At 35.5% G+C, this 15,996-nt stretch overlaps 1 protein-coding gene across 1 annotated transcript in view; it reads right to left on the reverse strand.

The window, feature by feature from the left end:
- The window catches only part of LOC140849254 (serine/threonine-protein kinase TAO1-like), a 171,158-nt gene that overhangs the window by 51,029 nt on the left and 104,133 nt on the right, over positions 1–15,996 (reverse strand). Inside the window, 4 exon segments of the mRNA XM_073236243.1 lie at positions 7,381–7,578; positions 11,071–11,238; positions 13,215–13,379; positions 15,803–15,884. Coding sequence (XP_073092344.1) covers positions 7,381–7,578; positions 11,071–11,238; positions 13,215–13,379; positions 15,803–15,884 — 613 coding nt within the window.

The raw sequence follows: 15,996 nt of genomic DNA on the forward strand, positions 1-15,996 counted from the left end.
TGAACAGATATTCACACATATTCTGTATGTTGTATAAATTATATACTGTATTCTTACAATAAAGGAAAGCTAGAAAAAAGAAAATGATCTTTTAAACTGTCTCCCAAAACATTTTCCAAGACCTTTATTGAAAAAAATATGTGTATAAATGGGCCTGTGCAGTTCAAACCTGTTATTCAAGGAGTGAACTATACATATTCATTGTAGAACATTTAGGAAATACAGAAAAACACAAAGAAGAAAAATCTTGCATGATTTTACCACACAGAGATAACCAATATAAACATTTTGGTGCATACCCTTCCTAATTTTTTCTAGGCATGTATAGATATTGATATAAATATATAAAACAAATCTAAGATCATATTGTACATCCTGTTTCATGAATTCCTTTCCTAAAAATGTTAGTATCTACCTGTTTACAAAGTATTCAAGAAAGTACAACATCAAACAGGATTCTAAATATTTCTATATTCTTTTGCCAAATTATTTCAAAATCAAATATTCATTTACACCAGAAATTATTTTGCTAAATTCTCTATTACTGTGAGACGGTGATTCTTCTTTTTTTGCAGACATATTTGAAGATATGGTGTAAATTTATTGAGAAGTTTACATTTTACTTGACAACTGTGATTATCAAAATAAATTGAAACTAAAGGGACACCAAGGAAATTAGAAACCAGTTTTCACAAAAGACTCCTAAAAAAATGCACCTTTATCATACAGTAGAATGATACTTATTTGTAGTAAACAAATGGGCTAAATGTGAATCTGAAACCCTCTTAATTTCTCTTAATTTAACATTCTCTGTATATTACAGTACTCTTCAATTCTTCTGATATAAAAATGCTACTATAAATTTAAGGTTTCCAAAAAGTACATAGAGAATGATAAATTTTTTTTAGAACCTGAATCACCTACTAACTGATTTATCAAACTCCTCAGATAGCCAAAGTACCCAAGGCCTAGAACAGAATACTTAACGACTTTTTTTTTCATTAAGGTATCTTTGATATACACTTATGATGGTTTCACATGAAAAATAATGTGGTTACTACATTCATCCACATATATCATCGAGTTCCCCCCATACACCATTGCAGTCACTGCCCATCGGTGTTGTAAGATGCCACAGTCACTACATGTCTTTTCTGTGCTACACTGTCTTCCCCATGATCCCCCCAACACCATGTGTACTGATCGTAATAGCCCTCAATGCCCTTCCATCTCTCTCCCCAACTGCCCTCCGGCACCCCTTCCCTTTGGTAACTGCTAGTTCCTTCTTGGAGTCTGTGAGTCTGCTGCTTTGTTCCTTCAGTTTTGCTTCGTTGTTATACTCCACAAATAAGGGAAATCATTTGGTACTTGTCTTTCTCTCCCTAACTTATTTCACTGAGCATAATACCGTCTAGCTACATCCATGTTGCTGCAAATGGTAGGATTTGTTCCTTTCTTATGGCTAAAAAGTATTCCATTGTGCATATGTACCACTTCTTCTTTATCCATCCAACTACTGATGGACACTTAGGTTGCTTCCATATCTTGCCTATTGTAAATAGTGCTGTGATAAACATAAGGGTGCATGTGTCTTCTTCAATCTGACAACTTTTTTCTCTGGGTAAATTCCTAGGAGTGGAATTCACGGGCCAAATGGAATCTCTATTTTTAGTTTTTTGAGGAACCTCCATATTGCTATCCACAATGGTTGAACTAGTTTACATTCCCACCAGCAGTGTAGGAGGGATCCCCTTCCTCTGCATTCTAGCCACCATTGTTGTTCCTAGTCTTTTCGATGTTGGCCATGCTAAATGGTATGAGGTGATATCTCATTGTGCTTTTAATTTGCATTTCCCTGGTAATTAGTGATATGGAGCATCTTTTCAAGTGCCTCTTGGCCATGTGAATTTCTTCTTTGGAGAAGCATCTGTTCATATCCTGTGACCATTTTTTAATTGGGTTATTTGCTTTTTGGGTGTTGAGGTATGTGAACGCTTTACATATTTTGGATGTTAATCACTTGTCGGATATGTTGTTTACAAATATATTCTCCCATACTGTAGGATGCCTTTTTGTTCTGCTGATGGTGTCCTTTGCTGTACAGAAGCTTGATGTAGTCCCATTTGTTCATTTTTGCTTTTGTTTCCCTTGCCCAAGGAGATGCGTCCAGGAAAAAGTTGCTCATGTTTATATTCAAGAGATTTTGCATATGTTGTCTTCTAAGAGTTTTATGGTTTCATGACTTACATTCAGGTCTTTGATCCATTTAGAATTTACTTATGTGTATGGGTTTAGACAATAATCCAGTTTCATTCTCTTGCATGTAGCTGTCCAGTTTTGCCAACACCAGTTGTTGAAGACACTGTCATTTCCCCATTGTATGTCCATGGCTCCATTATGGTATATTAATTAACCACATTTGCTTGGGTTTATATCTGGGATCCCTAGCCTGTTCCATTGGTCTTTGGGTCTATTCTTGTGCCAGTACCAAATTGACTTTGCAGTAGAGGTTGAAGTTGGGGAGCATAATCCGCCCCCAGCTTTATTCTTCCTTCTCATGATTGCTTTGGCTATTTGGGGTCTTCCGTGGTTCCATATGAATTTTAGAACTATTTGATCTAGTTCACTGAAAAATGCTATTGGCATTTTGATAGGGATTGCACTGAATCGGTAGATTGCTTCAAGCAGGGTGGCCATTTTGACAATATTAATTCTTCCTATCCATGAGCAAAGGGATGTTATTTCCATTTATCGCTATCTTCTTTTTATTGAATGTCTTGTAGTTTTCAGGGTATAGGTCTTTCACTTCCTTCATTAGGTTTATCCCTAGGTATTTTATTCTTTTTGATGCAATTGTGAATGGAATTGTTTTCCTGATTTCTCTTTCTGCTAGTTCATCATTAGTGTATAGGAATGCAAGAGATTTCTGTGTATTAATTTTGTATCCTGCCACTTTGCTGAATTCAGTTCTAAGTACTAGTAGTTTAGGGGTGGATTCTTTAAGGTTTCTTATGTATAATATCATGTCATCCGCAAACAGTGACAGTTTAACTGCTTCTTTACCAATCTGGATGCCTCTTATTTCTTTGTGTTGTCTGATTGCTGTGGCGAGGACCACCAGTACTATGTTGAATAAAAGTGGAAAGAGTGGGAATCCTTCTCTTGTTCCCGACTTAGAGGAATAGCTTTCAGCTTCTCACTGTTCAGTATGATGTTGGCTTTGGGTTTGTCATATGAGGCCTTTACTATGTTGAGGTACTTGCCCTCTATACTCATTTTCTGGAGATTTTTTACCATGAATGGATGTTGAACTTTGTCGATTGCTTTTTCAGCTTCTATGGAGATGATCATGTGCTTTTTCTCCTTATTTTAGTTAATGTGGTGGATGATGCTGATGGATTTTCAACTGTTGTACCATCCTTGCATCTCTGGAATAAATCGTACTTGATCATGATAGACTATCTGTTTGATATATTTTTCACTATGATTTTGTTGAGTGTTTTTGTGTCTATGTTCACCAGGGATATTGGTCTATAATTTTCTTTTTTTGTGGTGTATTTGCCTAATTTTGGAATTAGAGTGATGCTGGCCTCATAGAATGAGGGTGGAAGTATTCCCTCCTTGTCTACTTTTTGGAAAGCTTTAAGGAGGATGGGCATTAGATTTTCACTAAATGTCTGATAAAATTCAGCAGTGAAGGCATCTGCTCCAAGAGTTTTATTTTTAGGTAGATTTTTATTACCAATTCAGTTTTGCTGCAGGTAATTGATCTGTTCAGGTTTTCTGTTCCTTTCTCGGTCTGCCAAGGAAGGTTGTACTTTTCTTGAAAGTTGTTCATTCCTTCTGGGTTATCAAGTTTCTACGCATACAATTTTTCACCATATTCTCTAATAATTCTTTGTATTTCTGTAGTGCCCATAGTGATTTTTCCTTTCTCATTTCTAGACACTCTTTTTTTCTTGATAAGTCTGGCTAGGGGTTTTTCTATTCTGCTTATTTTCTCAAGGAACCAGCTCCTGCTTTCATTGATTCTATTGTTTTATTCTTCTCAATTTCATTTAAGCCTGCTCTAATCTTTATTATGTCCCTCTTCTACTGACTTTGGGCCTCATTTGTTCTGCTTTTTCTAGTTTTGTTAATTGTGAGTTTAGACTGTTCATATCGGGTTTTTCTTCTTTCCTGAGGCAGGCCTCTATTGCAATATACTTCCCTCTTAGCGCAGCCCTAGCTGCATCCCACAGATTTTGCATTGCTTGATCTGTTTATATTTGGTCATTGATTCATTGATTATTTAGGAGCATGTTGTTAAGCCTCCATGGGTTTGTGGGTCTTTTCATTTTCTTTGAGTAATTTATTTCTAGTTTCATACCTTTGTGGTCTGAGAAGCTGGTTGGTTCAATTTCAATATTTTTGTATTTACTGACATTCTTTTTTGTAGTCTAGTATATAATCGATTCTTGAAAATGTTCCATGTGCACCTGAGAAGAATGTGTATCCTGTGGCTTTTGGGTGGAGCATTCTGTAGATATGTTAGGTCCATCTGTTCTAATGTGTTGTTCAGTGCCTCTGTTTCCTTACTTATTTTTGGTCTGGTTGATCTGTACTTTGGAGTGAGTGGTGTGTTGAATTCTCCTAAAATGAATGCATTGCATTCTATTTCCTCTTTTAATACTGTTAGTATCTGTTTCAGATATGTAGGTATTCCTGTGTTGGGTGCATAGATACTTATAATGGTTATATCCTCTTGTTGGACTGATCCCTTTATCATTATGTAATGTCCTTCTTTGTCTCTTGTGGCTTTCTTTGTTTTGAAGTCTACTTTGTCTGATACAAGTACTTTAACTCCTGCTTTTTTCTCCCTATTGTTTTCATGAAATATCTTTTTCCATCCCTTCACTTTTAGTCTGTGTATGTCTTTGGGGTTGAGGTGAGTCTCTTTTAGGTGGCATATAGATGGGACTTGCTTTTTTATCCCTCATATTGACTCTGTGTCTTCTGATTGGTGCATTCACTCCATTTACATTTTGGGTGATTATCAAATAGGTATGTACTTATTGCCATTTCAGGCTTTAGACTCGTGGTTACCAACGGTTCAAGGAAAACTTCCTTACTATCTAAGAGTCTAGGCTCACTTAGTGTGCTATTACAAATACAATCTAAAGGTTCTTTTTTTTTCTCCTCCTTTTTCTTCCTCCTCCATTGTTTATATATTAAGTATCATATTCTGTACTCTTTGTCTATCCCTTAACCTACTTTGGGATAGTTGATTTAATTTTGCATTTGCTTAGTAATTAATTGTTCTGCTTTCTTTAATGTGGTTTTATTACCTCTGGTGACAGCTATTTAGCCTTAGGAACACTTCCATCTATAGCAGTCCATCCAAGATACACTGCAGAGACAGTTTGTGGGGGGTAAATACTCTCAGCTTTTGCTTATCTGGAAATTGTTTGATACCCTCCTTCAATGTTAAATGATAATCTTGCCAGATAGAGTATTCTTGCTTCTGCTTCATTGCATTACATATATCATGCCACTCCCTTCTGACCTGTAAGGTTTCTGCTGAGAAGTCTGATGACAGCCTGATGGGTTTTCCTCTGTATGTGATCCTTTCTCTCTCTCTGGCTTCTTTTAATACTCTGTCCTTACCCTTGATCTTTGCCATTTTAATTATTATATGTTTTGGTGTTGTCTATCTTGTCTCCCTTGTGTTGAGAGATCTGTGCCCCTCCATGGCCTGAGAGACTATCTCCTTCCCCAGATTGGGGAAGTTTTCAGCAATTACCTCCTCAAAGACACTTTCCCTTTTCCTCTCTCTTCTTCTTCTGATACCCCTATAACACGAATATTGTTCTGGTTGGATTGGTCACACAGTTCTCTCAATATTCTTTCATTCCTAGAGATCTTTTTTTCTGTGCCTCAGCTTCTTTGCATTCCTCTTCTTCAATTTTTTTCATTTACCATCTCCTCGACCATATCTAATCTGCTTTTAAATCCCCACATTGTATTCCATAATGAATGTATCTCTATTCTGGATTTGTTCCTGCATTCTTGAGTATTTTTCTGTACCTGCATGGATGTGTTTATGATTTTTTAAATCTCTTTTAGGAAGATTGATGAGTTCATTGTCACTTGACCTCTTTTCTGGTGTTTTGGGGATTTTGGTTTCAACCAGGTTCCTTTGACATTTCATCTTTGTATGTGGCACCATCTAGGACCCTGAAGGTGTACTCCCTGCAATTACTTAGCCCATGGAGCCATGTCAGGGGTCTCAGAGGAGCGGCGCTGGTGACTGGGGGTTGGGAAGAGCTGTTTCCTGCTTCCCAGATACTGTACGTCTCTACACAGCCAGACTAGTCAACCAAACACACAGGTGTAACCCTCTATGCTTTGCATTTGTAACTGCTGTAGGCAGGACCTCCCTCTGGCTGGACTGATGCCAGGGCAGGGGCAGATGGTTTGTAAGCCAGTGCCAGCCTGCCAGAAGGTGCAGCAGGCTGCATATCATGGAGGAAGGCCTCGGAGCTGTATAGCCACCCAGGGGGATGGAGTGCCTGAAGTTCCTGAAAAGTTCCCAACCTGCTGGGCAGAGTGCACCTGAACAGTTTTGTCTACCTGTCCTTTTTCCTGAACAGCAAGCCCTGTGCAATATTTGCCCATTTAGTAGCCCTCTCACTGTTAGGAAGTCTCTCATACTGCCTGCCTTTCTTTTCTCCCAGAGCAGCTGGATGTGAATCCCTGTTTTCCACAACAGCTGGAATCTCAGTCTGTCCAAGTATTCTTCCTGTCTTAGCTTTCCAACCCCACTGATCTCCAGAGGACCATGTAATATAAGTTCTTGCTCCCACAGCAGATCTCCAGGGCTGGGTGTTCAGCAGTCCTAGGCCTCCACCCTGTCTCCACTCCATTTCTCTTCCTTCTGCCAGTGAGCTGGGGTGGGAGAAGAGCATGGGCCCCCCAGATCATGGCTTTGGTATGTTACGTTTTTTGAGGTCTGTTCTTTTCTCCAGGTGTAAGAAGTCTGGTGCTGCCTTCTTTCCTGTTGATCTTTTAGGGTTAGTTGTATTAACAATATTTTCATATTATATGTGGTTTTGGGAGGAGGCCTCTGTCTCACCTCTCACGTCGTCATCTTTAATCTGATCTACCTGACTTTAATCGCTGTTACATGATAAAACTATCAAGTTATCAGGACATAATTCCGTACCTACTGGTTCCCGACCCAGCACTTGATATTTAACCTATTATGTACATATTTTTCCCTTTCCCCATTTGATTTGCTTGGTTCTGGGGAACAGATACCCTAACATCAAAATGCCATCTTGGTTAATTTTGAAATAGCCACAAGTTAGAATAAATACATTAGTAATACCGGTCAACTACCTCTTTTTCCACAGCAGCCTGATGTTTCTTGATCAGTTTCTTCATTTTTGCAGCAAAGTTGTTACGCTGCATTTCAAGATCTTTCTCTAACCTGAGATGATGCTTATCCATCTCAGCCTTCAGCTTATCTTTCAGAGACATCAGCTGTTTCTGATGCTCAAGTTTTCTGAGCTCATGTTCTTCCATTTCCCTTGTAACCTACAACAATGGAGAGGAAAGAATGAAATAAAGCAAAACCTTTTTCTTTCAAAACCATCTTAGACCAGTCTACTATCAACTAAGTAGGTAATTCATGTAGGAGATCCCAGTCAACAGCTTCTAATAAAATTTCATCTGAAAAAGCAGACAAGCTAGCTGGTTCTAAAATTTAAATGGGAATGTAAAGCACCTAGAATAGCCAAAATTTTGAGGGGATATGAAAAGTTGGTAGATTTAAATTCAGTAATCAAAACAGTGCAGTATTGGTATGAGGACAGGCTGAAGAGAGCAAAGGAACACACTGAAATCTGGAAACAGACCCACATATATTCAGTCAATTGATTTACTACCAAAAAGTCAAGTTAATTCAAAGAGGAAAGGAAAGTGTTTTTAACAAATCCTGCTGTAACACCTGGTTCTCTGTATTCTAAATAAATAAATGCTTAATCATGCTATACACAGAAATTAACTTGACAAGAGTCACTTGACATAAACCTAAAATCCAGAATCAGAGAGCAGGAGAAAACACAGAATATTATCATGACCTTGGGGTCAGCAAATGTTTCTTGGGTAGGACACAAAAAACACTGATTATAATGAAAAAAATGTACAAACTGGATTCTCAAACAGAGGCAAAATTCAGATAATGTAAGATTAACCATTTAAAGTGAACAATTCAGTAGCATTTAGTATATTCATGATGTTCTGCAACCACTGCCCCATTGTAAAGAAAAAAATGTACAAACTGGATTCTCAGAGACAAAATTTATATAATGTAGGATTAATCATTTAAAGTAAACAATTCAATAGTATTTAGTATATTCATGATGTTCTGCAAGACTGCCCGTATCTAGTTACAAAACATATATAATACTTCAGAAGAAAACCCTGTATGTTTTAAGCAGTTGCTCCCCCATCTCCCCTTCTGGTAACCACCAATCTATTTTCTGTCTATGGATTTATCTATTTTGGATGTTTCATATAATATGTGACCTGCTGTATCTGGCTTCTTTCACCTAGCATGTTTCCAAGGTTCATCCATATTGTACAGGATGCAACAGTACTTCGTTTCTTTTTATAGTGAATAATATTCCACTGTATGTCCATACCCTCATTTGTTTATACATTTATTTGTTGCTGGACCTGTGTGTTGTTTCCACCTTTTGGATATTGTGAATACTGCTCTTGTGAACATTTGTGTATATGCATTTGTTTAAGTACCTGCTTTCAATTGTTTTGGGTATATATCTAGGAGTAGAATTGCTGAATCATGGGGAAATGCTATGTTAAACTTTTTGAGAAATCATCAACTGTTTACCACAGCAGCTGACATTTTACATTCTTACCAGCAATATATAGCAGGAGTTCCAATTTCTCCACGTGCTCTCTAGTTGTTATTTTCCATCTTTGTTTTTGTTTTTCTCTCTTAATAGCTAACCACCTAACAAAACAGCAGCAGACTCACACAGTCCAAGAAGGGACTAGCAGTTACCAAAGGGAAAGGGGTGGGAAGGGTGGGTGGGAAGGCAGGGAGAAAAGGATTAAGGGCCTTTATGATTAGTACACATAGTGTAGAGGGGGGAGATGGGGAAGGCAGTAATAGCACAGAGAAGACAAGCAGTGATTCTATAGCATCTTATTACGTTGATGGAGAGTGACTTCAATGGGGTGTTAGGTGGGAACTCAATAATATGGGTGAATGTAGTAACCAGTGTTGCTCATGTGAAACCTTCATATGATTGTATATCAATGATACCTTAACAACAACAACAAAATAGCTGGCCATCCTAGTGGCTGTAAGGTGGTACTCATTATAGTTTTAATTTGCGTTTCTCTAATGACTAATTATATTGAGTATATTTTCATGTGCTGTTGGCCATTTGTATACATTCTTTGGATAAATGTCTTTTCAAGTCTTTAACACATTTTTAAAAATTGAGGTATAGTTTATATATTAATTTGAATAGTTTTTTGGTGGAGTCTTTAGGGCTTTTTTTATGTAGCATCGGGTCATCTCCAAACAATGACTGTTTCACTTCTTCCTCACCAGAGTGGGTGCCTTTTATATTTGTCTTGCCTGATAATGTAGCTAGGACTTCCAATACTCTGTTGAATAAAAGTGTTGTGAGTAGGCATCCTTGTCTTATTCCTGATTTTAGAGGAAAAGTTCTTAGCTTTTTCATGGCCTTCACTCATTTTTAATGGGTTGTTTGAATTGGATTTTAAAACTAAAAATTTTAATTTATCACAGATGGAGAAAAAATATTTGCAGGACATATCAGAGAAAAAATACCTGTATGTTTCTTATGAAAGTCAAACATACATATGCCCTATGACTCAGCCATTTTATCCTATGTATTTGTCACAGAAATTAAAACATCATGTTCAAAGACATGTACATGTTTGTAGCATCTTACTATGCTGATGGACAGTGACTGTTCTGGGGTATGTGGTGGGGACTTGGTAATAGGGGGAGTCTAGTAACTGTAGTGTTGCTCATGTGATTGTACATTAATGACACCAAGATCATAAAATAAATAAATAAATAAAAGTATTTATTTCATCTTCCACTTGCCCCTCAGAAACCTCTAATCTACTTTCTGTGAATTCGCCTATTTTAGATATTTCGTATAAGTGGAACTCTAATAATATTTTTCCTTTTGTGTCTGGCTTATATCACTTAGCATTTTTTCAAGGTTCGCTCACATTGTAGCATATATCCGAACGCCGTTCCTTTTCACAGCTGAGTAATATTCCACTGTAGATATATATATATATATATATATATATATATATACACACACACACCACACACACTATGGTTTGTTTATCCATTCATGTGTTAATGAACACTTGGGTTGTTTCCATCTTTTAGCTATTGTGCCTAGTAACTTTTGGTAATACTGAAAGCAGTGAAGTTAAAAAGGAAGCATTCCTATCAATTGTGAAAACGAGTTACCTGACCTTCCAATGTTTTCAAGAAAATTTAAAATCTTACACATGAAAGTGTAGCAAACATCCACATTTCCTAAACTGAGAAGTTGTAATTTCTACAATTACACCCAGTTTTATTTAAAAAATGTAAACATTATGGAAAACACAAAAATCACTTTCCATTATCACCCACCTTAAACCTTTCTCCACGTCCCAAAGGCAACCATTATCATTAATATCATGTTGAATAGTTACTATTTTTAAATACCTTCGTTTTCATCTAAGTAACTTCAATTAATACATTATATGGTATTTATTGATTTAATTATTCTAAGATTTAAAAAATATTCTTTTTGCATTCTCAAAACACGTTTCCTAAATGCAGACATTAAACTGGGAATTAAAAAGCCTTTTGCCATTTTAAAATAAGTTGCCTAAAATTATGTTCCAAACTTCTGATACATCAAAGGAAAAAAAACCCCAAACTCTTAAACAAACCAGACTAGGAAAATTAGTTACCAAAGTTGAATTTTTTTTCACTGAAATCCAAATACTTACAGATTCCGGATGGATGGCAGAATTATTAGACATGACTGTGTGGATTCCCTCCGTCACGTGTAGCTCACTCTTGTAGCTTTGACTCCTGGTCTTGTTGGACACACGGGGAACAGACTGATGATTTCCAATATTCACTGCTCCTGTCTGTCCAACACCGTGATCTTGGTCCTGAGGGAAAAGAGTATTAGATTCAAATATCTTTATCTCCTGAATTCTTGATTATTAGCATCTAGCACACCGCTTGGCACACACAGTCTTCAGAATGTTAGTGGTCTATTTTGAGAAATTCCTTGTATTTGCCAAGACCAGAAAGTTTATCAGTTGTTAGTTGACAGATTAAAAAAATGACCGACAGTAAATACCAAAAAGCCCAACCAACTAAGTGAAAAAGTTAATCAATTCAGAGTTATTTCCAAAGGGTAGTCTTTTCTCTAAAATTTTTGACATTATTTTGAAATCCATTTCTACTACACATCTCATGGGGTATACACAGAGATGCTGCTCATTTCTCAGTGATTCCAATGGTGAAACCAAACCCCAACCTTTTTTTTTTAATCCTATAAACATCCCTTTTAGTTATTTTTTATTGAAGCCTTTTATATTTCTTTTCTTCTCAGAATATAGTCTTTAGCCTAAACTTCTTCCACTGAGTAATTTAATATTAATTCCTACCTATTTTTATGTAAAATTAAAAATTGTATATATATTTAATCATAATTAGAAGACTGTTCTTCCCAAGAAACCCGGCAAACTTTGGTATCTGGGCACCAATATTACAGTCTTACCATACCGAAACTCTGTCAGATATGCAGAATAATAAATACAGACCCACAGTATATGGAGGATCTTTTCTTACATCCACAGCCTTAAACTGGGCACCAATATTACAGTCTTACCATACCAAAACTCTGTCAGATATGCAGAATAATAAATACAGACCCATAGTATATGGAGGATCTTTTTTTACATCCACAGCCTTAAAAAGTTGCTGTTATTCTAATGTTTAATGACATTAGAATTTTATTAATTTCACTTTACTAAAGTAATTCATATACCTAAAATAGCCCCAACTTTCTAGTGACTAGTGTTAGAACTAAAAAACAATATCAAAAATACCAAAACTGTATGTAAGAAAGTCTTCTATTTTATAGTTCATTAATTATGTAGTGTTATTAAAAAGAAAAGTAACTACTACTGTTTTAAGAATGCAGGGATCTTTCTCAATAGAAAGCAATAAAAAAGAATCAAAGCTTTGGCATTGAGACATGAGCAAAGAAGAAAACAGAAAATACTTAGACTAAAAAAGATAGCTCCACAAATCATAAGCTTTATATTTTCCTTTGAGGAAGTTTTGTAACATTTCTACTGCAAACTTGGAAACATGGTAACATGGAAACAACTTGGTCTCAAGAGTAATATATGAATCTGAACCCATATGCTTCTACAGTAAGTTAGTTAACCACTCTGAGCCTTACTTTACTCACCTATAAAATGAGTATTTTAGAACCATGTAGAGGAATGAATTCCTATACACAACTGAAAAGAATGAAGTGTTCTCAGTAACAGAATAAGAATCCTTGGTAATTTTTTTCCCCCAGGATAAATTTAACTAAGTCACATGTTTATTTTTCATTCATTCATTCATTCATTCATTTATTTATAAAAAAGCAAGAAATTTCCAATTTAATAAACATGTATCAAACATTACACAAAAGGCACTGGGGGAGAGGTTTATACAATAAACAAGATAAGGAGAATGGTTGGTAATTCTAATGACTTCTCTGTGAGCACCGTCAACTTCCAAAACGCGTAATTTCAAATACTTCCAAAGCGTGTCCCATGCCATCAGACAATCAGGCAAAAAAGTGTTCAGTAGACCAGAATTTTGAGAGGGACTAGATTAAATAAAAGTTGAACAGGTTTCTCTAATAAAAGACTTCACACAGCTTTACTATGCTGATGTCCACTACCGAGAGTTTGGTTTAAAGAATGCAAAACCTTTTTCTCCACCTGGGACCTCAGAGAATCACTGTGAAGACACAATCTGGAAACCACTGATATAAAAGATTCTTGGCAAGAAAAGTTCCATAAGGAAAGAAGCCAATAAAGAGACCCCAATACTTGAGCCGTTTCTAAGTTATTACCTTTCCTTCCTGTGCTTCTACTGCCGGCCCTTTATGTGCCTCCTGGGAAAGGACCTTCTTGTTTCGATTGTGCAGATTGTCCAGCACTCTTTTTTTTTCTTCCTTTGCCCTTTGAAGGAGATCTATTAACACCGTTGTAGGGTGCTCCCGAAGCACAAAGGGGTCCTGGTTAAGAGTAGAAGGCAAAAGTCAGGTTGAGACCTATATATTTTTTCATTCAGAACAAATGAATCCCTTCTTGGACCCTAGAGTTACTATCCTAAATAATTATAGATAATGCATGTAATCTATGGTTATCTAATTCTGCTATGCTTTTTACTTCTTAGATTTATAAATTTTAATTTACATGTATACACTCTGTGCCTACATAACTTCCCCTGTACTTTTTATGAAAACTTTGAACATATGACACCTTTGTTGGCCAAATGAAAATGCAGAGTTGAAATAATCAGAGTCTAAGTAAACATTAAGAATTAAGTCCAATTAGAGCTCTAAGTAAATGCTTACAAATTCTTAGAACTGGTTTCATAGAGGAGACACTATCAGTTCTGAATTACATTAGATTTCAACAGGAATGTGTTTACTGATGGTGAATTACATAACATACTACTTGGGTATAATGGGCTCCTTTATGTTGCTTAAATGAAACTTCATAAAACACTAGCAGTTGATTAAAAGACGTTATGTATTAGTGATTTTTACCATTAATATTTAATAAAGCTTAACATTATCAAATACAGAAAAGTAGAAAGAACAATTCTACTATAAGATTATCATCATTACATTTGGTATTTTTTGGATATTTATGTCTTCTCAGAAATTTTCCAAGTATAGATTTTGTTTTGTAGTGAGCACACAGATTGCAGAAAGATGACTTGTGCGCTGGAGTTCATGAGATGATCTTGAATTCTTTTAAGACTTTTACCCCCTTTATTAGCTCAGATTTATTTCTTCTCTGAAGAGTTGTAACTATATATTATTCTCTTTTTATTGCTGTAAGTATTATGTTATTTCAACTCATAATGCCTACAGACTATTTCCTCAAATGTTCATGCCAAAATTACATAACCATTATTTTAATTCTGATAATTATTTTCAATTTTTCATTCTGAGATAAATAGCTTCATACAGTAAGTCACTTTTTTCCATTTTATTCTTTTTCCTTATGACAGACTGCAACAGAAATGTGGTTAGGCCAAAGGGAAGGATGCACTTGACAGATTCTTCCTATCACTTTCAATAATGGCAATATACAAAATGGACCAGGTAAATGAATACATATGCAGGTTTGGCATCACCCAAGGTCAAGTATGCATTCCTGGTGGGCTGGGTTATTACCAAAAGAGCTTCTTTTGCCTTCATTAGGCAAATGTAAGAAGCCAGACACATTCTTCCTTTTCCTGAGCCTTAGCTTGGTATGTACCACTATTTATAATATTCGGTCATTTTTATCTGAAAATAATATATCTTGTAATTCTAAGTTATTTAATAGTTTTCTACAAATGGATCCTGCTTATTTTTCACTTACATAATTCATAGCTATACTAAACCTTTTGTTGCTATTGTGAATACCTAGTTTTTGGGCTTGAATTTGAGACTGTAAGTGTGCTTAGGGCCTAGAATTCCCTAAGTGTTACTGAAACTTTATACTGCTCTTCTACATACTGTAGTTGCAAATAACCCTACCTAATATGTACATGATCCTTGCAATATCCTTGTGTACTGAACTGCGTGTTGGTGAAAATAAACTGAACTTCTTTGAGATTCTAAAACGTGCATGCTGAAAGTCTAATTTTCTAGTGAAAAATCCACAAAATTCCTTAGGGTCACAAAAAGATAGTCAACTGCTACTCACGAATGCCTTATCTAGATGTTTTAAGAACTATATTAAATTGAACAATACTATTATTGCTATTCATAAAATGTGAACCTCTAAATGAAAACATTTTTGAGAACAGAAAGCATATACTAAGAATTTATTTAAATTAGGTAACCAAACCTATTGAAAAATGAATAGAATTCACATTACTTTTAAAATACTTTCATTGCTAAGTTAGAAAAACATATTTCTCAAAAGGAAACAAAAATGTGATATTCATTTTTAACAGTTCTTTTGAAATCTCTTTTCTCCCACAGTATTTATATAAATGTATTACACATCATTTCTCTTCCTTTCATATTACTTTATATAGGACAGAAGGGTATATAAAGTATGGTAGATACAAAAATTAAATCCAAAGTTAAACTATGCTTTGCCACCTCTGAAATGACATTGTTCCATATGAGTTAAAATTTGTAGCTGTAACTCATGAATATATTCTTGCACATATAAAAATTAAGTCATTTAGTACTACTATATTGAATATTTAACTATATATTCTATTCAGACATGGTAAAAGCAGTTAATTTTGAAAAACAAAATGAAAAAACTTAGCAACTAAGAAAATTTCCAAGAAAGAATGGTATTATGAAATTAGTATTTTAGCAAAACCCAGTACAGCGTACTTAATACTGATTCGGAATCAAAGAAGAATAAAACACATTCTTTCAAATAATTTCTTAGGTGTACAAAACAGAGTATAACTGACCTTTAAAAGTTTCTTTGATGTAGGGCGATCTTTAGGGTTTTTCTGGAGGCAAGACTCTACAAAGTTGCGAAAAGAACTGGACCTATTGTAAAGGAAAGTATTAAGTGAACATATTGCTATTTCCTTTAAAAACACATCCACAAATCAAGGCATGTCCCTATGGGTGGGAGGGAGAATAGAAATCATAAAAAAAA

The sequence above is a fragment of the Manis javanica genome, chromosome 4 (genome assembly GCF_040802235.1).
Source record: "Manis javanica isolate MJ-LG chromosome 4, MJ_LKY, whole genome shotgun sequence".
In the NCBI taxonomy this organism is placed as follows: domain Eukaryota; kingdom Metazoa; phylum Chordata; class Mammalia; order Pholidota; family Manidae; genus Manis; species Manis javanica.